Source organism: Aulostomus chinensis, chromosome 9 (genome assembly GCF_037954235.1).
Source record: "Aulostomus chinensis isolate RoL2024-O1b breed Wild chromosome 9, RoL_Achi_v1.0, whole genome shotgun sequence".
NCBI lineage: Eukaryota > Metazoa > Chordata > Actinopteri > Syngnathiformes > Aulostomidae > Aulostomus > Aulostomus chinensis.
In genome coordinates this window covers 15,068,986-15,090,843 of record NC_141328.1, presented here as the reverse complement: position 1 = coordinate 15,090,843, position 21,858 = coordinate 15,068,986, and the positions used below count along the sequence as shown (strand labels likewise).

Here is a 21,858-nt window from a genome sequence, read left to right as displayed (position 1 = left end):
TTTCAGGTCTGCTACGGAATTTAGTTTGCTACATCAGGTCTGATGCTAATGTTAGCTTCCTGCTACAGGTGTGATTTTCTGCTATCAATTTCTCTTCTGGTTGAAGCTGAGGAGTGTCACTATCTGATCCACATACATGCTTTGTAGTGTTTTGGGGCCAGAACAACATTACTGATATTAATTGTACCAAACTTAGCTGCAGCTCAGAAAGAGAAAGTAACTACAAGTGTAAAACACATGATAAACAACTAACTGACACATTATGACTCAAGAATGTCAGATATATGTGAGACACCTTATTCCCAGTACTTCCTATCATTGAAGAGTAATGTTTGAGTCAGGTTTTTTTTAATCGAGTAGATTTTCTCAATTTTGTGCAGGGTAAACACTTTCTGCATTGTTCCCTCACAGAATACACCAGCGAGGACCAAATTCCTAAAGGGACTGAGGTCATCTTAAAGCGAGTCCCTCCCTGGCGAGCTCAGGTGTCTTTCGAAGAGACCTTCAACAGGAGGTAAGTGGTCCGGGCTGAATACTTGTTCTGTTTTATCCTACTATTGCAGAGACTCCAACCACCCTTGAACAGCCTCCACCTGGTGTCTCCACCAAGAACCAGAGCTTCAGTTACACTTGATTCACGTGTCAGTTTTATCAGCACTTAAGAGATCGTTTAAAGATGAAAATGAGAACCAGAAGTATTGATACATTTTGAATTTTCATGACTCTGCATGAGTACATTGTAGTGAATGAAAATATGAGCATGACGAGGAACAGTTGTAATTTAAAATGCTGTCTTTAGAGTCATATACACCTGTAACATTTGGACTCTGCTGCAGTTGGAAGTTGATCAAATTGCTTATTTGCATTTATTAAAGCTGAACTATCAAGAGCCATATAGTACCAAAACATTCTTCAGGGTTTGTTCTCTTATTCGCTGTCTTTCATTGACTTGAGCTGTCTTTGAGTCTGTGGATGTGGTAGTTCCAATTAATTCAAGACCTCCTAGATGAACAGTTTGTCCTGTCAGAGTCAGTTAGCATCAGCAACTCTTTCTCTCCATGTTTCAGACTGGAATCAAAGCTCCAGCGTCCTGACACCGCTGCACCCCACAGAGCAGTATGTAACCAAACCAATCCCACCATTCATCTTCTACTAAACACAACAGTAGCACAAGTTTAGCATCGCTGTGTGAGACTTGAAGCTTCTGAAATGCCTTTGCATCTCAGATGTATGAATCGTGCAGTGGTAAGATTCTCTATTTACATCTCAATCAGAGGTTGGCAAGATGAATGGTGCTGCCCATGTCTTTTTCAGTCCTTTACTTCAGTTGGTTGAACCTGGATTAAGTGAGTCAGTGTACAATAATTGCCGACCCTCTCATGCGACCTTTTGTGTCTCTTCCCTCCTGTGCAGATGATGATCCTGAACGGGAAAACTGCGTCTGAGGACGACAGAATCCGAGCTGTGTTGACGCTCCACCGGACCATGTAAGGTGACATGAAGTGAGTCACGTGACGCTTCCAGACTTCCTCCTTCATCCCCGTTTCTGCCGACTGATCACCTCTTTGCTGTTTTATTTTCATGTTCTTGTTATAATGTATCTCTCTTTCCTATCATCACTCCATCTTCAGCCCAAACTTGACTTTACTACCTTAAATATACGCTGTGTGTCACCATTAATGGTGGTAGACATGCACTCATGTAATGTTTGTTAACAACACAACTGGATTAATGTCACCATTTCACACACATCTCCTTTGCTCCTCGACCCTTAAAGTGTGTGTTGAGGCATCATAGTCTTTGATTTGCCTCCATTGCTGTCTTTTATTCCTCCCTCTTTCACACCTTTAAACTCTCATTTTACTGTTTTTTTTCCTAGTCAGAAGAAGCAGACCTTCCCCAGCTATGTCTGTGGAGACCCCGAGCACGACATCAGGGCGTGTCCCAGCAACAGGTTGAGTTTGTCTTTGATTTGATCTCTCAGCGTGACAGACAGCACTGTGCGCTGTGCAGCAACATGTATTAAATGTTGATTGTCAGCTGTTATGTTCATGAATAACACTGAATGTTGGTGTGTGTACTGCAGGATGGAACGGTCATGGCTCCTGGGATGCCTGCCAACAGTGCATGTGTCCCTGATCCCTTCATGATCAGGGCCAGCCCTCCCGACACAAGGTGAGTACCAGCGCAGGAGTTTGTGTGTCTGTGTTCAGGTGAATGTTGACTGAATTTTTGTCTGTTAGGATCAGAACATTTCCTCTTGCATCTGTGTTTGTTGATATTTTATGATCTGGAACTCGACACAAATCTGTTCTTCGTATGAAGTTCATATCTAAATGTCACCATAAATGTTCTCTTTTAACTTGTGTAGCTTTGTAAAGTCCCTCTGATTGAAAACGTTCTCTAAACACAGTGAAAAGCCAATGTTTATGCACAGGGTGTGTTGTCACTTGTCTCTAGTGTGAAGAGGGAAAAGACTGATGAGCAGGGGGAGGAGCCTGTACCTGATGACCTCCTGTGTCTTATCTGTGAGCGGCTGATATGCGACGCAGTGACCACGCCCTGCTGCAGGGGGAGCTTCTGCTCTGAGTGTAAGTGTCTCTTTCTCTCTCCCTCTCTCTCTCTCTCTCTCTCTCTCTCTCTCACACACACACACACACTCGTACACAGAGCCTTGGCCAATGTGTTAAGTTTCATTATATCTGTTTATACTGAATAAATCTGGTCATTGTGGATGTGTTCCTAATATTTTGACCATCCTATTCATAAGAATTAGTCTTGGTGTATCTAATAAACGTGCAGGTGAGTGGACGTTGTCTTAGTTTTTTCTGGTGAGATTCAGGTCTCCTGAGCGTCGCATTTCCATGTTAACCATCTTCCTGTGTCACTCAGGTATCCTTACGGCCCTGCAGGAGTCAAGGAGACAGGTCTGTCCCTCCTGCTGGAAGTCTCATGTCTCACCTAAAAGCCTGACGGACAACATGTTCCTGAGAAAGGTGAACTACCAGAGAAAGATGAATGAATGTGTCCGACCAGGAGCTTTCATTGTTTGTCGTTTCATGTTATTAACTCAGTTTACTGTCTGTCTGTCCCACAGATGGTGGCTCAATTTAAAGAGACAGGCTTCACCTCCCGGTCCCCCAGCCCTCCGAGCCCACGCCAGGAGCCCACCAGCCAACAGGTGAGCCTCCTCATAACGAGCTTCATGTTTCTGCATTCTCCAAATTACAAGAAAAAATTGTTCAGGTCTGGATACAAGCACCAAAATTTGCACACGTGCTCCTTTGGGATTGCCCTTTTGATATAAACTGTCAGTCAGTTAAAAATTCAAGATGGTGGCCATTTTTCAAGATGGCTGCCATGAATATACTGTAAAAGCTGTAATAATCACTCATTTCTGGATAAAAGCACCAACATGGCACACATACTCTTTTGGGATTGCTCTTTTGATAAAACATGCTAGCCACAAAAAAAATTCAAGACGGTGGCCATTTTTTTCCAGGCCCTCCATCTTCTGTTGATGATCCCTCCCCCACCCACATTCCCAACCCTGAGAAGCTCAGCCAGCACAGAAGGGAGGGGGAAAGATAAACAGACCTCTTAACAAAGGGAACTAATATATAGATGCTCTTTCCTTCAGTTTAGGCTGCACAGTTCAACTGAAACCTGCAGATCTTTGAATTACATGTTGATATTCTTTAATCTGTGTCACTCAGGTTCCAGCACCAAGGACCCAGTGGACGCTCAAACTGGTCCAGGACTCCCTCCCGGGCCCGGTCTCCTCACCGCTCTAGGTCTCCTCACAACTTCAGGACGTCCTCCCACGCCAGGTCTCTTCACCACTCCAGGACTCCCTCTCATGCCCAGTCTCCTCACCGCTCAAGGTCTCCTCACCACTCCAGGACTTCCTCCCATGCCACATCTCATCGCGACTCCAGGACTCTCTCCCGGGCCAGGTATCCTCAGTGGTCCAGATCACTGTACTTAGTCCCTTTTTACTAAAAGCTGTTACAGGTTTGTGAACTCTTCAGAAAATCCAGATGCTGCTTCAGGAGGCTAAAGATAATGTTGCCATGGTTACTGAGGGACACAGAATAAAGAGCAACACATAAAGTTACAGATTCTTTCAACTACTTGTTTATTTATTGAATTTCTGATTCTATCTCTGTGCAAGCATGAAGAACAGCCTGGTGGTTTCTCTGAGGGAAACGTCACCAATTAGAATAGGAAAGAGTCATGTTGACTGTGTTGTTGCTTGGTGTCAGGTTCCACTCACATCAGCTTCCCTCCAGGGACACTCGCAACCACTGAGCTCCCGCCAACCAACACGGGACACGGTGTTATGAAGACAATGACAATGCCAAAGCAAGCAATGCCACCCGGACGTGTAAAAATTATAGAAGACAGTAAAGAAACTCAAGTATAGAGACTGAAGAAACTGTGAGATTGTATAAGATTTGAAGTTCATGCTCCTATTTGTATATTTGTATTTATATATATTGTATTTCTTGTCACTGAATGTCTTTTCTTACACAATTCTGTTTTGACTTGTGTATTTGACATATTTCTTTTGGACTATTTATTCTATATTTTCTGCACTTGAATTGTAGCCTCATCCTTCCCAGTATCAATGAAATATTTCTGATTCTGGATATTTTTTGAATTATTCTTCAAATACTAAATGAATCCGCCACACAGAAATGTGTTCTGTCTGATTTTTTTCATTTGATTGTTTTTATCCTTTTTTTTCACCATTTTTTAAGTTTTTGATAACAGTTTGATTCAAATGGTTTTAATGTTTAAACGTCCACAGGTACCACAATTGTCAATGTTTTGTCATGTTTGTTTTTTCATTTTTAAAAAATGAACAAAAAAAAATTCAACTTCCCCTTCGAGAATCGTCACCTTATCGTGGTGGAGGGGATTGATGATGATCCTGGTAGCTGTGTTGTCGGGGGCAACAGCCCCTGGTCGGGTCTACCATGACAAAGTGCTCCCAGGTGAGGGTCCAGACTAAGAACGATTCAGAAAACTCTCTTTACAGGTGGTGATGGAGGTGCAGCAACTGTTCCCATAGGAGGGAGACTGATGGCAACATGCTGCCACTGATAGCTTTTACTACTGCAGCTTTGCCTTACCTTCCATGTGGAGTTAAAAAGTAAAGACACTGGTAATGGTACTCCTGGGGTACTGGGATGGGGTTCAGTTCCCTACAGTGTCTTGCTGACTGTTTGGCATTTACATGGAAGCCCAACATTTCCCCTCCAGGGACTGTAGCAAATGTGAGGAATGGTTCCTCGACTTAGCAACATGTACAGCTTGTACATGGAAAGCTGAGCCTGTAGTTAAAATAAGAAAAACACTACTGACCACATCCACTACCAACGGTAGGAGCCAACAGTCAGTCCACTGGCAACAGGACCACGTCCCCAACGGGCCCTGGACTCGTGAACTAAAACAATAAAGAGAAAACACTTCTCACCAGATTTAGTGCCGGCTCAATAGCACCTCGAGTTTATGTTTATTTAAATCTCTTGAAGTCAGAAGTCAGCGCCACATCCAGGAGATCATGAGTCAGTCAAACGTGATGCAGTGATGTTCTGGTACAGGGTCCCAAAAGGAAAAAAGAAAAAAAGTGCACGATTCTGCTGTGTGCCTGACAAAATTCTCAACACCTCCAGAAATTTTTGGGAATAACTTTTTTTCTCCTCATGGAAGGAATTATCAGAATTATAAAAATGTCAAAGAAATTAATAACCTAAAAAAATCAATTAAAAAAAGTCCTTTCCCAGCAATGGAAGATCTTTGATCTTAATAATGTTCCACACAGCCAAACTAAGGAATCAGAAGTTTACATTGAAGTAAAATAACAACATCCAAATTAAAATAATTCATGATGCAGGGTAAATGCTATTAATATTGTAGTATTATTAATGTATTCATGTGTAAGTGGCTTCTTTATTGATGTATTTTCTCAGAAAAAAGATATTGTTACAACAGAGAGAACCCTAAAACACACCACCAGAGATGTGTCTGGTGTGTGTTACGTTACTGCGCCACATCATATTGAGGCAAGACAGGAGAACCCAAACCAAAAAAGGCTTGTGTGATTCATATATTCATAATCAATGGTCCTGTAGAACTGTTTCATGTGTCAGCTGATGGTGTGTAGCCACCCAGTGTGTGTGTGTCTCCTCTTTAAAAGTTAGAATTTAAATAAAATAATGACAGATTAACTCGTGTTCGTTTTGCAATTCTGAGTACTGAAGTACTATCAGTATTGATTCTGAGTACTGAAGTACTATCAGTATTGATTCTGAGTACTGAAGTACTATCAGTATTGAGAGTTCTTGATCACATGATTATGGACCTAAAGTATAGTTTTAATTTTTTTGCTGATCAGTCCATTAGTGCTGTTGTTAAAGGTCATTAGATCTCTGATCCCCGGTTTGATGCTATTCCTGAAAAAGTATGTTTTTGGACAGGTTTGCTGTCGTTAGCTTCATTAGCTTCATGTTACATACATGTGGCTGGTCTGTTCCTTCATCCTGGAGTCACAAAGAAGCAGGATTCAGGTTTTAGTTCCCTCAAACCACCTATTGGTAAATGCTTGATGGGCAAAATAAACTTCTTGGGATGAAGCATCACTTTAAACTTGGTCTCCTGCACTGTAATGGGGTCATCACAACTTGAAGGAACAGACCAGCAAACAGCATGATTTTCAATGTCAGACACTCAGATACAGACCCTTCTCTCCTCTCATTACTGAACATCAGACCCCCACAAAATGGCTGCTGACAAATTAGTTAAGCTACACAGAATGCTAACAGTAGAGACAGATGTCTTAAAAGTCATCAAATACACTTTTTTTCTACAAAGCAGTCTTTGCCTTCATTAATAGATCCAGGGTTGTGTTAAACATCCACTATGAAAAACTGCTGAACATGACAAGATGTTCTTTTACTTACCCAGTTGTTCTGTGACTGCTTCAGCATAGCCTGAGCAGTAACAGAACTGCAGTAAATACAGTATTTTATATACTGTATACATCTCATATTGTTAGTCGATGACCCTTCATCTCTGACAGTCACACTGATTCTGAAGTATGGTGGACTTCACCATCATCAATGCAGTTAATAACAAAAGGTCTTGCATCTTTTTCCATCAACACAAGTTTAATATTACTGAAATAAAAGTTCACATTAGGCCTTGAAAGAACATGTTCCTTAAAAATGCTCATAATTTTGGTGAAAGGTGAATGGATCACTTGTGAAAATGGGTTTGGGAGTGGTGTGAACCTACAATGGTCCGCTTACAGGATGTGGTCGAACTTGAAGAGACACATGAAGATGAATCAAGGACCAAAGAAATCTTTAATGAAGGGTAAGACCGACTGGCCGACAACCACAAATACAGAAAAAATGTGTTTCTCAATGTGTTTCTCAATTAAGTGATTGAAGAGTGCTCAAAAAAAGCTCAATGCTGTGTACTGTGCGTGTGTGTGTGTGTTGTGTGTGTGTTGTGTGTGTGTGTGTGTGTGTGTGTGTGTGTGTGTGTTGTGTGTCTGAATGAATTATTTTTAGATTGTTGAACGTTGCATTTTTTGAGGAGAATCAAAATTTGTGTTGGGAAAAACATCACAAGTCAAAATCAGATATTTTGGTGACCATGTGGTGACAGGAAATTGAAATAAAAAACTCAAAGGTTTTCAAATTTGTGTTGAGAATTGTGGGTGAACCCTTACAATCCTCGTCACATTGTTTTGGAGGAGGCTGAGGTTTGAATCTGCAGTTCCCATATTGACAAAAACAAAGCTGCTTCTTGTATTCAGTGACATATCATCAGTTTCTGGCGTTAATCTGTATCAATGAATGATCTTTATCTGTTTTTTTATTGTTATTATTTAGAATGCTGCTGTAAACCAGCATAATTAACCCATTAACGTCCTCAGTGGAATGTTTTATTTTCCTTCCTAAAGCATTCAAAGTTCCAGCTGAGATGAATACAAATCAGTTGACATTTTTTAAATCTGTCAAAGTTTGATATATATGTATATATATATATATATATATATATATATATATATATATGTATATATATATATATATGTATATATGTGTATATATATATGTGTATATATATATGTGTGTATATATATATATGTGTATATATATATGTATATATATGTGTATATATATATATACATATATATACATATAATTCTCACAAAGTGTAATGTTATTAAAATAATAACAATAATAATAACAATCATATCATAATAATCATCATCATCATCATTATTATTATTGTTTGATATGATGGACGTGAAACACCTGGTTCAATAACGCAACAAGATAAACTTCTTCATCACACTCCTGGTGTTTGAGGGGCGGAGCCATGTGATGTCATCTGTGTATCAACCTTGCTGTCGTGTCAGAGTCCTGACAGTGATCTTTCAGTCATGACAGTCATCCCACTGTCCTACCATCTGAAAATCCTGACTCTGATCTTTCAGTCATGACAGTCATCCCACTGTCCTACCATCTGAAAATCCTGACTCTGATCTTTCAGTCATGACAGTCGCAAAATGAAAGATAACCACATCAGTGGACAGGGTTATAAGACTCACTCGCTCAGCTTCATCAGTATCCTTCATCACAAAGACGCCTCAATCCTTCTGCCACACATCCAAACACCAGTGAATTAAATTGTTCACTGGGACCTTCAACATAATCTCACCTGTTTCAAAATAAAAGACTATTTGCATTGTAAATAGCTGAGGTAAATGGCTACCAGGAAAGGCAGATCTTTAGTTCCTGGAAGCATCCTACATTCAAAGCCCACCACCTATGAGGTGTTGTCCGTCCTTGGAGAGGGAGGCTTTGGTAAAGTCCTCAAATGTAAGAGGACTGACAAGGACGGGCATGAGAAAGTGGTGGCAGTGAAAACCATGAAGAAAAAGGATGGCGAACTCGAGGTAGGACAGTCAACACCACATTAATTGAGATTTACTCCTCTTGTGATGACAGCTTTGCACATCGGTTTCTTTAACTGTATAATGCCACAAAACATCCTGTGAGACTCTCAAGATAGTAAGATTTATTTTCTATACCTCCAGATGGCCTTGCTGGAAGAAGTCAAGAAGCTGGCCAACACACAGCTCTTTGTGCACTGGGAGAGGGCCTTCACACACAGAAGGCATTTCTGCCTGGAATTTGAGTTTTTAGACAAAACTCTGACAGGCCTCTTGGAGGAGAAGAACCGGCCTCTGACTCTGGTGGAGATCAGGCCCATCCTACAGCAGGTAAGTACTACCATGTTCCTATCTGGATCATAGAAAATGGTTATTGATGGAGTACTTTTGACCTTGTCATACAATTAATGTGTTCTCCTTTGATAACCCTGCAGCTTGCCAGTGGACTACATTTTCTAAAGGAGGCCGGGATCGTACACTGCGATCTGAAACTTGAAAACATCATGCTGGTCAACCACAGGCAGCAGCCATTTAAAATCAAAATCATCGACTTTGGTCTGGCACACAAAGTTGCCAGTGTGGAGCAGGGCTGCAAGATGGGGACCACCCCATACTAGTGAGTAAAGGAAAATATTTGTTTCTTAGTGGTGTACTGGTGACCAAAGATGTGGGTCTACTTCATATTTAGGAACAGAATAGTAAGAAATTTGAAGAAACAAAAAGTGGAAACAGTCTACAGTCCAAGTTGTTGCTAACTGGAACCATGATTTCTGATCTGTTCCACCAAAACTTGATTGAAATGAGAATTATTCACATTATAATGCAAGTAGTTTTAATGATGGTTTTTCATTTCCATTCCTTCAGTTCCCCTGAGATGCTGCTGGGGCTTCCATGTAATGAAGCCGTTGACATGTGGGCCGTCGGCTGCATAGCCGGCAGCTTATTCACCGGGAACCTGATGTACCCAGGAATGAACGAGTACGACGTGGTAAGTTCCACCTACATTTTATTAGTGTGGTTCTCCTCCTTTTGTTGCCAGTGGTTTCAAGTTCAAATATTTATTTCATGGGGAAACTGTTTTTAATTATTGATGGAAATGAATGCAGTAATGTTTGGTTAAAAGTCCTCTCTGACCCGTCATTGTGGGTTAACCTTGTGTTGTGTCTTCAGATCAGGTACATCATGGACATGCAGGGTCCCTTCCCCCAGGATATGCTAGGAGCTGGCCTGTATACTGACTATTTCTTTGTGAAAGACTTGGATGGACTCTGGAAATTCAAGGTACATAACTCGACTGCTCAATTCTAACTGAGCTAAATAGCACAGTGCACTTCGTTTTACTGCAGAAATTTGACCATTAAGAGGTCATAAACATGTTTTTTTCCATCAATTCTCCCTTCAGAATCCAGACAGATACCAGCTAGAGACAGGGATTCAGTCCACTGAGAGGAGGAAGTATCTGTTCAGCTCCCTCGACCAGCTGTGGTTTGTAAGTATCACATTTATTGTGAAGTGCAGGTCAAATACTCTGGAGGAAGTTGAGGACACACCTGACCTTGATTGTTGTTTGTTCCAGCTTAACACTATCAGGTTCCTGCACCCTGGTGATCAGGCTGCTGAGACAGCTGATCGCCAGATGTTCCTGGACTTGTTGAAGAGGATGCTGCAGATGAACGCCTCATCCAGAGTGACTCCACGTGAGGTGCTGCAGCATCCATTCATTTCCCTGAGCCACCTGGAGCCCCATAAGAATACCAGTGTCTAGTAAGTCAATACCAGGATTGCATGACTTCACATTTTCTTAGTGTTGTCCAGTTCATCTGAAGATACCGTTGGATGTTATATTCACACAACTGACAGAGTCTTTCCTTGCCTTGCAGTCAGATGACCTCCCTTCGAATAATGTCTGGGACTGGGATAGCCCTCCCAACAGGCCGGACCACTGAGGGTCAGCCTCAGTCTAGAAAACAGAAGAGAAAGAAGCCCTATGACGATGTGCGGCCACAAAAGGTTAAGAAGAGGACTAAAACTCCTCCCCCACTCACGCCCTGTACCCAGACGGAGGCTGAGCCTAAGCGTGGCTGCAAAAGAAAAAGGCCTGATGATGAGGTGCAGTCACAAAAACTCGCAAAAAGAAGAAGAAAAGCAGCTTGCAAAGAAGGGGATGGAGGGAGGACAGGTGTGTAGACGTGTCTTGTTTCTAGATTTAAAGTCCACAGACAGTATTTCTCTGTAACTCCACCGAGACATGTTTGTGACTAACATGTGATTGTTCACTTTTAGAGCCTCCCCAGTCCAACGTGAGGGGCACAACAGAGACTCCAGGTGAGACAAGGGCCCCCCCTCTTGTCCAGCAAGACCCCCTCGGGTCCTCCGTCCCCACGTCCGCCACTGCCCTCCCTCCCATCCCCCCTCCTCTTTATTATCATACCCGTCTTGGTCACCCTTTTAACAATCAGTATTTCGCTAACCCCGGCCACATAGACCCCCCCTACCAGCCCCCCTTTAATAATCACTTGCCCCCTCCTATTAATCCCAGCCCTCTGTATCTGCCCTACCGACGTCTGCCTCAACAACTTATGGCCCACCTACTCAACCACCAAGTTAGATATCACCCCTACCAACGGGCCCCTCCAAATAATATTCCCCTTCTAGTCAACCCACACTTTTTATTTCCACTCTACCAAGCCCCCGCCCAAAATCAAGAGCCCCCTCCAGTCAACCAACAATTTATCAATCCCCCACACCAAGCCGCCCCTCAGCAGCTCATGTCCCCTCCAACCGACGCTGCGTCTACCAGCCCACCACTACCAGCCTCGACGCCGCTCCAGGACACCACACAGAAATAGAAACCAACTGGAAGTGACCTCCACCTGCCAAACTACTGGAACTGAATGATCGTGCTGGCAGTTTGAGGAGGGACATTTTTTCACCCCTATGGATGGATGACAGTGTTGATGTGAAGTTGAGACTGACTTCATCCTGAGGATCTGTGCGTGCTCCCTGGCCTGATATGCTTGGACGCCATATAACTTTGGTTGAGGAGCACAATAACAACCCTGGCAGGGAACATCCCTTCCACTGATATACTTGCCATTGACCATTGGACTGCAACTCCCAACCAGAAGACTAAAGAGGGACAATCAGCTGCTTTGTCACAAGAGAGCAAGACATTTATTTTAACAGTTTTAACAATATCTGTTTTTGGTCTGAGCCCTCTTTGTCACCAGGGGCCTCATGTGTCAATACTTGCGTGGATCTCATAATAAAAACTTGCGGTCGCAAGAATAGAGAGAGTTGCGTATGCAAAAAAAATCCGTATGTATCAATACGTGTATGTATCCCAATCAGCGTGGAATTGAGCGCAGATGTCAGAGTGACCGGGCCCACCCCCGTTACGCGCACCTATAAATACGCAGATTCATTTAAATAGGGTCTCCGCTGTCCGCACCCTCAAAACAATGTCGAAGAAAAAGAGTTTCACGGCGTGTGAGCTGGAGGTGTTTGTAGGAGAGGTGGAGGAGAGACAGCAGATTCTATTTGGCAGCTGTCCAGTGGTGTCAGTATGCACAAAAAAACGTATTGAGTGGGATAAGGTTTGTGAGAGGGTGAACGAGGTGGGTTCGGAGCAACGCACCCCCGCGGACATTAAAAAAAAGTGGTCAGACCTCAAAGTGGAGGTCAAGCGGCGTACAGCTGCCCTCCAGAGGAGTGCCAGCCAGACAGGTGGGGGTCAGGGAGAGGGGCACCTGATGGATTTTGACCAGCAGGTGGTGGCAGTCATGGGCAGCACCTCTGTCGGGGGGGATTGTCGCCACCATCCATGCTGACTCCGAGAGCCTGGAGGGTACGTGGCAACTCCATTTCTTAAGCAACATTTCCACCTGCCTTGCCACAGATGTAAAGGCAACAAATACACAGAATCAGCCACTTAAATAAACCTATGTGTTTAATAGAAATCGATCCGTCAGACATGCAGCACCCCCGCCAGCTCCCGCACCAGCCAGTCCACCGGCTCAGTCATCTGCCAGGACCAGGGGCATTCGGGCCAGTCCGTCCTCACACAGGGGGTCCTGAAGTCGCAGGAGGACATAACGGGGATCAATGAGCGGCTCGACCGCCTGATAAATGTTCCGGAACGTTTCGTGGACAAAATAATCGTGAAGTAGCTTCTTACCCATTCACATTGTGGAAATGAAATTCATGCGTGCGAGGACGGCTGCCCGGCCGGGATCGGCGTCCATCCCTCCAGCATCTGCACATCGATGATCTGCACATTGATGGAGTGGAAACCCTTACCCTCATCCCTCATGGGACGGCGCTTTTATGGCAACATGAGTGCAGTCATTAGAGAGTTAGACATTAGAGAATCCGGCTATTGCTGCAAATCGCGCTTTAACATTGACCTGTTCAACCGCACCGGAAGGGAATTTAATGTACATGCGGGAGAGGGGATGATCAGGTCCACCACCCAGGGCATGGCCCGGCTGAGGGTCGACTTGCTCACCCCAGAACGGTCCGCCATCTCCCGCTGGAAGGCTTTTTTGTGCCTGATGTATGTGCGGTTATCAAATAATGTCAGATTCCACGCACCACCACAGGGTGGTCCAACAGATCAAAGTGCAGTTAACGCAAGAATCGCCTTTCCGCTAACTTGTACGGCAGCTCCAAAGTTGGCATGAAACAGCGCAAGAAGCAACGAACATTTCGCGTTAATACATCTGAAAGTGAGCGACGATCCTGGCATACACAAGTTTTCTTGCGTAAACCGCGTTGATACATGAGGGCCCTGGTTTCTGGAGACTTTTGTTCCCAACAGACATGCAGAATGGAGATAAAATAAAGGTTGCTTTAATGAAACATGTCTTTTGAGTAATGTATGCAATTGTTCAGTGACGTGCGGTCAGGGGAGGCAAGTGAGGCCGTACCTCACCTGTCATCATGGAAAGAAAAAAATGTAAATTGAAAAAAATAAATGTAATTATTGTATTTATCCTTTGATTTGTACTATAAAGTTATTTTGTTTTTAATTAAAGCAGTTTTAAGTTATTTTTTATTCAAAATCACCAATTTTTCATATTTTTCGTTCAAAAACTGAGAAGAGACGTGCGGCGAGGCACCAGGCAGCTGAGCCTCACCAGGGATTGCACAATGACTCGGCTAACTGTGCTACTTGCTACGCAGTGAGCCCGTATTGCTGTCTATTTTTATGTCGCTATGAAAATGTTCAAATACTGTGCTATATAAACTACATTTCTATAGTTTAGCTGGTGAATATAATGTATAGTGTTTTTGTATACACTGTGTGTAACGTGTTTCTTGTGCTGAGCGATCATAAAACGGCTGCGAAAAGGTGCCAGGTGAGGCATGCAGTTCTCCTGCCTCACGGAGGAGGCGCTAGTGAGCCCAGGGATTCTGCTTGCGCCTCCTCCGCTCTGCTGCAGAAGAAGTGACAGCGAGCTACAATTTACTGTAAGGAAAGTCAAGTGCAGTCATTCAGTTTGTTTGTTTTTTCTCCTGAGTGGCCCTAATTTCACAATGGAGGATTACATTTCTAAGCTAAAACAATTTTCTAAATTGGATTTTCAGTAGAAGCAGGAGGTTCACGCTAAAGTATCCAAAACGCTGAAGAAGCTGTGGCAGACAGAAGCCAAAACATGGAGAACATTTTTTGTCTGTTTTTTATTATTAAATGCAGTTTTTTTTCATATGTTTGCAGATCTGATTGTGATGAAGTCAGTGCCTCACCAGCCATCAACCTCACCGCACGTCACTGCAGCTGTTAGTTTACAAATGAATGCTACATGTATGCATTTTTATTATTCCTCATAACTTTGCCTTTCAGAAGGTTAAACACAGACAGCAGAGTGTAAGATGCAGGCAGGAGGAGCGAGTGTGTGTGTGTGTGTGTGTGTGTGTGTGTGTGTGTGTGTGTGTGTGTGTGTGTGAGTGAGTGTGAGTGTGTGCACTCAACAAAAAAGGACTGTATTATTATATATTGTCATGAGGAATTAATTAATGTGAGCAGAAAAGTTTAATTGGCTTTGAAGAACTACCCGGTATTTTCAGCCTTGACTTTGGTGCTTCTGTTTTACTGCAATTTTGCAGACTTTTTTATTTTAATTTTGTCTTTTTCTTCATTTATCATTTATTATCACCCATTATGTTCTATTTCTTTGTGTTCTCATTCTAGTTTGCATTGGAGGCTCATTCTTTGTATATGTGTAACTTCTGTAAAACAAACCCCCTCTGAATCATCTCATATCTCAGTGGTATATAAAGTACACTGGAAGTAAACCGTTTTTGCCTTTGCAAATTCCTTAATGCAATTAGCACATTTGTTCATATTCATTAGTGACTCGGTAAGAAATAGCATACCTTAGATTTCTAGCAACACATGATTGAGCAGCCAGAGGGAGAATGGAGAACAGCACTGATTTATTCATCTGAGTATTGAAAGGAAGCTTTACTGGCACTTACCCAACCACACACTGAGCCCCACACACACACACACACACACACACACACACACACACACACACACACACACACACACACACACACACACACACACACCCCTTTTGAGGTGGCAAACTCATTTTTAGCTCCACTCAACACAACCTTCCAAGCTTGACTACTTTTCTTAATTATCATTCATATTTTTGCACTGTGACTGTCTCCCATTTCACATTATGTCAGGTCTTCTTCACTTGTTTGGCTCCTGTATTTAAAGCCAGGATGGAAGTTGAGTGGACTGACATACAGGCTGACTCACAAAATTAGAGTCATTTGTGACTAACTGGTTTATATGAAAAGTGTTTTTGCTTTTCTAAGACACAGCTGTCATTAGTGGCAAAACCTTTAATAGCCTGGTAATCATAATGTAGTCAGTTCCTTTCCATCTCACTCTTCAGTCTGATGTCAAGAGCAGCAGTGGAGAGCTGGACATTTGTTGTGATGATTGAGGAAACGGTGCCATTTAAGTAGAGGTGGCACAGTGGTGCAGTGGTCAGCACTGTGGCCTCACAGCAAGAAGGTTCCAGGTTCGAGCCCTTGTTTGGGCACGGGATCTTTCTGTGTGAGTCTCCATGTTCTCCCTGTTCCTGTGTGGGTTCTCTCTGGTTCTCCAGCTTCCTCCCACAGTCCAAAGACATCAAGAGGGGACGAGGCTGATTGATACTCTAAATTGACCGTAGGTGTGACTGTGAATGTGAATGGTTGTTTGTCTCTATGGCAACCTGTCCAGGATGAATCCAAACCTCTGACTTGTAGCCGCTGGGATAGGCTCCCCCCCCCCCCCCCCGATGCTGCCTGATTTTTTTGCAAAACCCACCAGGATTTTGTACATGTACATCAAATAGTCAGACTTTAACCATGAGAACATTGACCATGATACAAGAGAATCACTTGGAGTCTCAGTATCCTGGAAAACCTAGCAAATACTATTTGTTCTGATGTTCCCTGGCATATTTCCTCTCATGACGTAAAGTTAGAGTGACTTGTGGATATTGATTAAAATTTACAGCAGCAGATAGAAAGACTTTAGCTGCTCATGTTAAAGTTCAGGCCTGACCTTAACCCTAACCCGCAGGTCAAATTAGCCAATCTTACAACCAGACTTGCCAGATCGTCTGTCAAAGCCTGGTGATAGATAAAGAACATGAATATTCAAGAAAGCTTTTCATTGGTTGCCCCAATCATAAGTAATCTTTGAGGAATGCATGCATCCCTCCATCTATCCATCCATCCATCCATCCATTGTCTTCCACTTATTCCTGTTAAGGGTCATGGGGGGGGGGGGGGGGCTGGAGCCTATCCCTTTCAGGCAAGAGGCGGGGTTCACCCTGGACAGATCACCAGTCCATCGCAGGACCAACACATAGAGACAGACAACCATTCACACTCACAGTCACACCTACGGTCAATTTAGAGTATCAATCAGCCTCGTCCCCTCTTGATGTCTTTGGACTGTGGGAGGAAGCTGGAGTACCAGAGAGAACCCACACAGGAACGGGGAGAACATGCTACATGCATGCAATAAAAGCAAATTCTCTGCTTCAATACATACTGTGTATGAGCCAGTTGAGCTGAATTTATCAAACCATGATGTGCATTTTCTTCCTAAAAATATTTTATTAGAGAGAATAATCCCTGTAGAAATTTACACCTACACTTCGTACATATGCCCTGTTCAGATACTGTAAAAATACTGTAAAGACATTGTCTGTTCTCTTCATTCATTGCTGTTTTTTTTATGTAAGTCTGTGTGTTGACATGTTGATTTATAAGACCGACCAAGTACCTATTCAGGCATCCAGTATGGAGCAGCTTTTGTACTGCATTTATAGCAGTAAACACAACAAGCCATTCTCAGAACACAAAGTCAAGCGAGGAGGATTTTTTACTACATGATACTGCAATGGATTTCTACATTCCATGAGCACAACAAGCAACTAAGAGGAGGCACCTTTTATGAATGAAAGAGGGCTGATTACTCATTGAAGATTTGTGCAAAGATGCTCTACGCAGGTGTATTAGAGACTCTTTATAATGCAAGTATTTTCTGTCAGTAACCTACAGGGTTCTCCATGACATACGTATTAAATGTGAAAGGGTGTGAAAAAATATTTGAACCCATTACAAAAAAAATAAATAAACAAAAACAAATTAAGCACACTGCCAAGAAAAGAGTTCTGTTGTGAGAAAATGAGATGCGCGTTAAGTTGATCCCAGTTTCATTAAGTGTGTTTTAACGACCGCAAAAACCTGTAATCCATTTTAGCCTCCGCTGTTCCTGTGACATATGTAGATAGTAACACAGCTGTTTGTTGAGCTGGATAAGCTGCCACTGATAACACAAAAAAGGGAATTTTGTGAGAATAGAACATTACACACAGGACAGGACACACATACATAAAGCATTTGCTTATCTAGAAGAGCAGATGCAGTATGGTGTGTTTCTGAATGGATGCTGAGCGATGTGTGCGTTGTCTTTGACCACCATGGGTTTAGGACACAAGTATGTTCAACATATAGGCGCTGGGCCTAATTATCGCTATTAAAAATAAATGTGCTTCTCCAGAAAAAAAGGAGTTGCCAACTGATGTTTGAAAATGCTCAGCTCCTTTTCTTTTGTCATCCAGTGATATAACGTACCTTCTTTTCTATGTAAGGATTCAATAAATGCAAAATACATTTTTTTTAAAAAGTAGAAAGGACACAGTGCCAAGGAGAAATATTATTTGAGGGGAAAACCAAAGCACTGTACTAAAAAGATGTGGAGCATTCTTAAGAAACATCAAAGTGAAAGTAAATATTGCGATCTGATGTGTGACAGCAATCAGTGATGTCATTTTTGCATTGTGTGTCGATTCTGCTCACATGAGTTTAATTTCCCCTCACATTAAAGGTCTTTACAGGTCCTCTCCACAGACACATGACCAACATTTCCTATGATCAAACGGGTTTAGCTGTGGTGTCCCAGGTCTGTCTGATACGCGTTACACTCAAGAAGATCCAAAGTGACACCAATCGGACACTGCCAGCTCTGGAGGGGGCAGGAGCTGCAGATTGACTCATTTTAGAGAAAGAGATGGTAACAGATTAGCAATGCCAATGTTAACACCGTGGAGAATTATCTTTATTATTCTAGATGCATACAAATTTACAAAGCTGATTCTAAAGAAGTCACATTTGTCATTCATTACTATGACAGAAAGTTGGCTTTGAATAAGCCAACATCGCTGACCTCTGTTATTTAATATCTTCAATAACAGAGGTCAGCCGTACTGTTCTAGCAAGAGAGGAAAACTGGATGTACAGCTGTCTTAGCAGGCAGGCTGCTGTACAGGTATCACACCCAGACCTCTATGTCACTTTGGGAAGAAAAAAGACACTAAACCAGTGACAGAGTGCAATATGATTCAATCTGCTCTCGCAGGACTCCACTGTCTGCACTCCAGCACTTTCCTTATCATCTCTGGGGTCTTCACTTGAGCACTTGAGTCTGGATAATTATTTTTTCTTCTCAAAGTTTATTTGAGCAATTAAAAGCTAGCAAAGTAATTTCCTGCAGATATCAATGCTACAAGCTGGATCTTTGCAAATGGGAAGTTGTCTCCTTTTTAGTTTAGTCAAAACACTTGTGATACAACCTTAAACTCATGCTTCTCCATTTTTAAAGCATGCAACCCTCCAAATAATATCACACTGCAAAGAAATGTAACATATAATCCAATCTACTGTCTCTTGCCCTCAGTGTAACATGCACGCACACACGCACACACACACACACACACACACACACACACACACACATACACACACACACACACACACACACACACTCAGAGTTGGGAACCTATCCAGGGCTTGTTCAGTAACTGTGGACTCATAAAGGCGATGGTGCAGCTGAGGACAAATCTCTTTTCTCTGCTCTAGTTGCAGATGCTGCACATCCCCTCCAGGCCTATAGAGAACACAGCAGACGTCTTCCCCTGCCTTTCTCTCTCTCTCTTTTTCTCTCTCTCTCTCTCTCTCTCTCTCTCTCTCTCTCTCTCTCTCGCTGTCTTGCTTACTTTCTCTGTCTTCCCATGGTTCACTTCTGGTTCATATTTCATGTCTGACCTTGCTTTCATCCCCTCCTCATCCGTCTCTCCTACTTGGTTGTCATCTTTCTTTCTCTTCAGCGTGTCACTCTATGTTACTGGGTCTCTTTGTAGCAGCAGTGAATCATAAGGATCTTCAACCATTTGAACACATATGAGCAGCAGCTTAATACCTGATACATTCACGAATTGGCCAAGTCACAAAAACACCTAAAGACAAAACGAATTTTCTGGAAAAAAATGTTGCTCTGGTCTGATGCATTAGCAGTGATTGACGCATATTTACTTCCCTTTTCCAGTTTCCAACATCAGTAAATGCATGCTACAGGATAGTTTTCCAGTGTTAATGACAAAAGTAAACACATACACTTTCACCAAAGACCATGATGTTGCACAAATGCACACATCAACAGAATTTGCAGAGGAACGGTTTTAATGTGCCCCAGTTGTATTCATTTAGGTGGAAACTGTTGTTTTCGCATCTGAAATGCTTTGTTTATATTCTCACTATTCACTGTTGCTTTATGATGACATCTAATTTTAAGGCTAAGTGCATATTATAATGGTATAATGTTTAAAAAGGACAATATTAGCCTCTGCTTTCTATGCATAAAATGTCATCGAGGTTTCTTGCAATATTACGACCTTTTATTTCATGTGGCCTGTATCTAGAAGTAGAAATATTACATTGCTCAATGAGCCCAATCCTTACTAATTTCCACTTCCAAAACACAGTTTTACAGTTTCTCTGCTGATTCTGGAATTTATTTATTAAAATCGGGAAGCCTAAATGGATTTTGAAGACCCCTTTTTAACCTGATGTCACTCTCAACTTATCAGAAATGAACACTTGGGCAGAGGTTATTGCCATGTTATGATAGGAACCTTTCAAGCACTAGGGCTGGACACAAAGTGAAGATTTCTGTACCATGAGAATGTGACTGAAAGGTGGGTCGGAGGATGAGGTGCATGAGGCAAACACAATTCTCGGCTTCTTAGACTTTGCAAAATGAGACCGCACTTTATTTGTCCAGGTGATAACCGTTTTGTTTTGTTTTTTTGGTTTTTTTAAGGACGAGTATCACATTTTTAACAGCACTTATCCTTGTAACCATGACAACAAAATTCATGTCACCTTAAAGGTGCAGTTTGTTACGAGATAAATTTATCTTCAACAAGCTGAAAAGATTGAATTTCATGCTCATGATGATCGCGATGAACAAAAGTGAGCATATTAGCATTTGAGGTGTGAAATATGAAGCACTTGCTCTTCAAGAGCTCTTCAGCTGCAGATTTATGCATGAAAGGAAATGTGACAGTTTAGGGTTAAGACCACAGAGCAATTTTTAAGTTATACTTTTGATTTTGATTCTACATTTTATATAAGTTAACATTATGGCCTCAGGGCCTCAGTATGAATCCTGGTGATCATAGTGTGTGTGTGTGTGTGTGTGTGTGTGTGTGTGTGTGTGTGTGTGTGTGTGTGTGTGTGTGTGTGTGTGTGTGTGTGTGTGTGTGTTCTTGTACTTGCTACATATTGAGGACTAGAATACGTATTTAACCAACAGAGTGAGGACATTTGTGGAAAGTGAGGACATTTTAGCCGGTCCTCACGTCTTCAAAGGGCCATTCGAAGGTCAAGACTTGGTTTTAGGTTCAAGGTTAGATTTAGGTTCTGGTTAGGTTTAGGGTCAAGGTTAGGGTCAGGCAGTCAGTTGAGATGGTTAGGGTTAGGGTGAGGGGCTAGGGAATGTATTACGTCAATGAAAATCCTCACAAAGTTATAAGTACAAGGATGTGTGTCTGTGTGTTTGTAGTCTCTTGCATTTGTAATTAATCAGAACATTAATGCTATGTGACATGTGGCTTGATAACTCTCAGATTTTAATGGGTAAAGTTGAATAAATGGAGTTTTTGGCCTAAAATGGTTTTAACATATTTATTAAAATGACAGTCATGGTGTGGGGACAGGAATGGTGGGTACCAAGAGGAGTGTGAGTCGTCTGATCATTTCAACCAGTGGGACTGTTCAGGTGATAACTGATCTGCTTCTTTGGGCTCATTGCTTTAGTTTGTTTTGCTGGTCATAAGTAAATGTTGATTGCTCTGTAAAATGTTTGGGGAAAAATAAGACCAACCGCTTTTAGATTGGATGACAGTCTGAGTTTTGTATCTGTGTCTACCACAACGTAGGAGTCAAAACCAAAGCTCACAAAACAATTTGGTTTGCTGACTTTTACCTAGGATTAACAAGAACAAAACACTTTCCAAATGTTT

At 42.2% G+C, this 21,858-nt stretch overlaps 1 protein-coding gene and 2 long non-coding RNA genes across 4 annotated transcripts; all 3 read left to right on the top strand.

Moving 5' to 3' along the window:
* The first annotated feature begins 430 nt into the window (after positions 1-430).
* LOC147255899 (uncharacterized) lies at positions 431-2,103 on the top strand. Its single transcript, XR_015117729.1, has 5 exons — positions 431-514; positions 1,068-1,116; positions 1,414-1,502; positions 1,880-1,954; positions 2,087-2,103. It is a non-coding gene; the product is annotated as an uncharacterized LOC147255899 (long non-coding RNA).
* Positions 2,104-2,897: 794 nt separating this feature from the next.
* LOC147255898 (uncharacterized) lies at positions 2,898-4,467 on the top strand. The gene is made up of 4 exons (XR_015117728.1): positions 2,898-2,996; positions 3,098-3,181; positions 3,717-3,956; positions 4,293-4,467. It is a non-coding gene; the product is annotated as an uncharacterized LOC147255898 (long non-coding RNA).
* A 4,197-nt stretch (positions 4,468-8,664) lies between these two features.
* Positions 8,665-14,015, top strand: LOC147255897 (homeodomain-interacting protein kinase 2-like). 2 transcript variants are annotated; one of them, XM_086213932.1, is made up of 9 exons: positions 8,665-8,977; positions 9,119-9,304; positions 9,409-9,590; positions 9,839-9,962; positions 10,145-10,255; positions 10,377-10,463; positions 10,551-10,738; positions 10,855-11,153; positions 11,258-14,013. In XM_086213932.1, exons 1-9 carry the CDS (start codon positions 8,786-8,788, stop codon positions 11,821-11,823), a joined length of 1,935 nt encoding a protein of 644 aa, XP_086070058.1. In that variant the 5' UTR covers positions 8,665-8,785; the 3' UTR covers positions 11,824-14,013. The 2 variants fall into 2 exon arrangements, with proteins under 2 accessions (XP_086070058.1, XP_086070057.1); XM_086213931.1 differs by having other exon boundaries at positions 10,377-10,738; positions 11,258-14,015.
* The last annotated feature ends 7,843 nt before the right edge of the window (positions 14,016-21,858 follow it).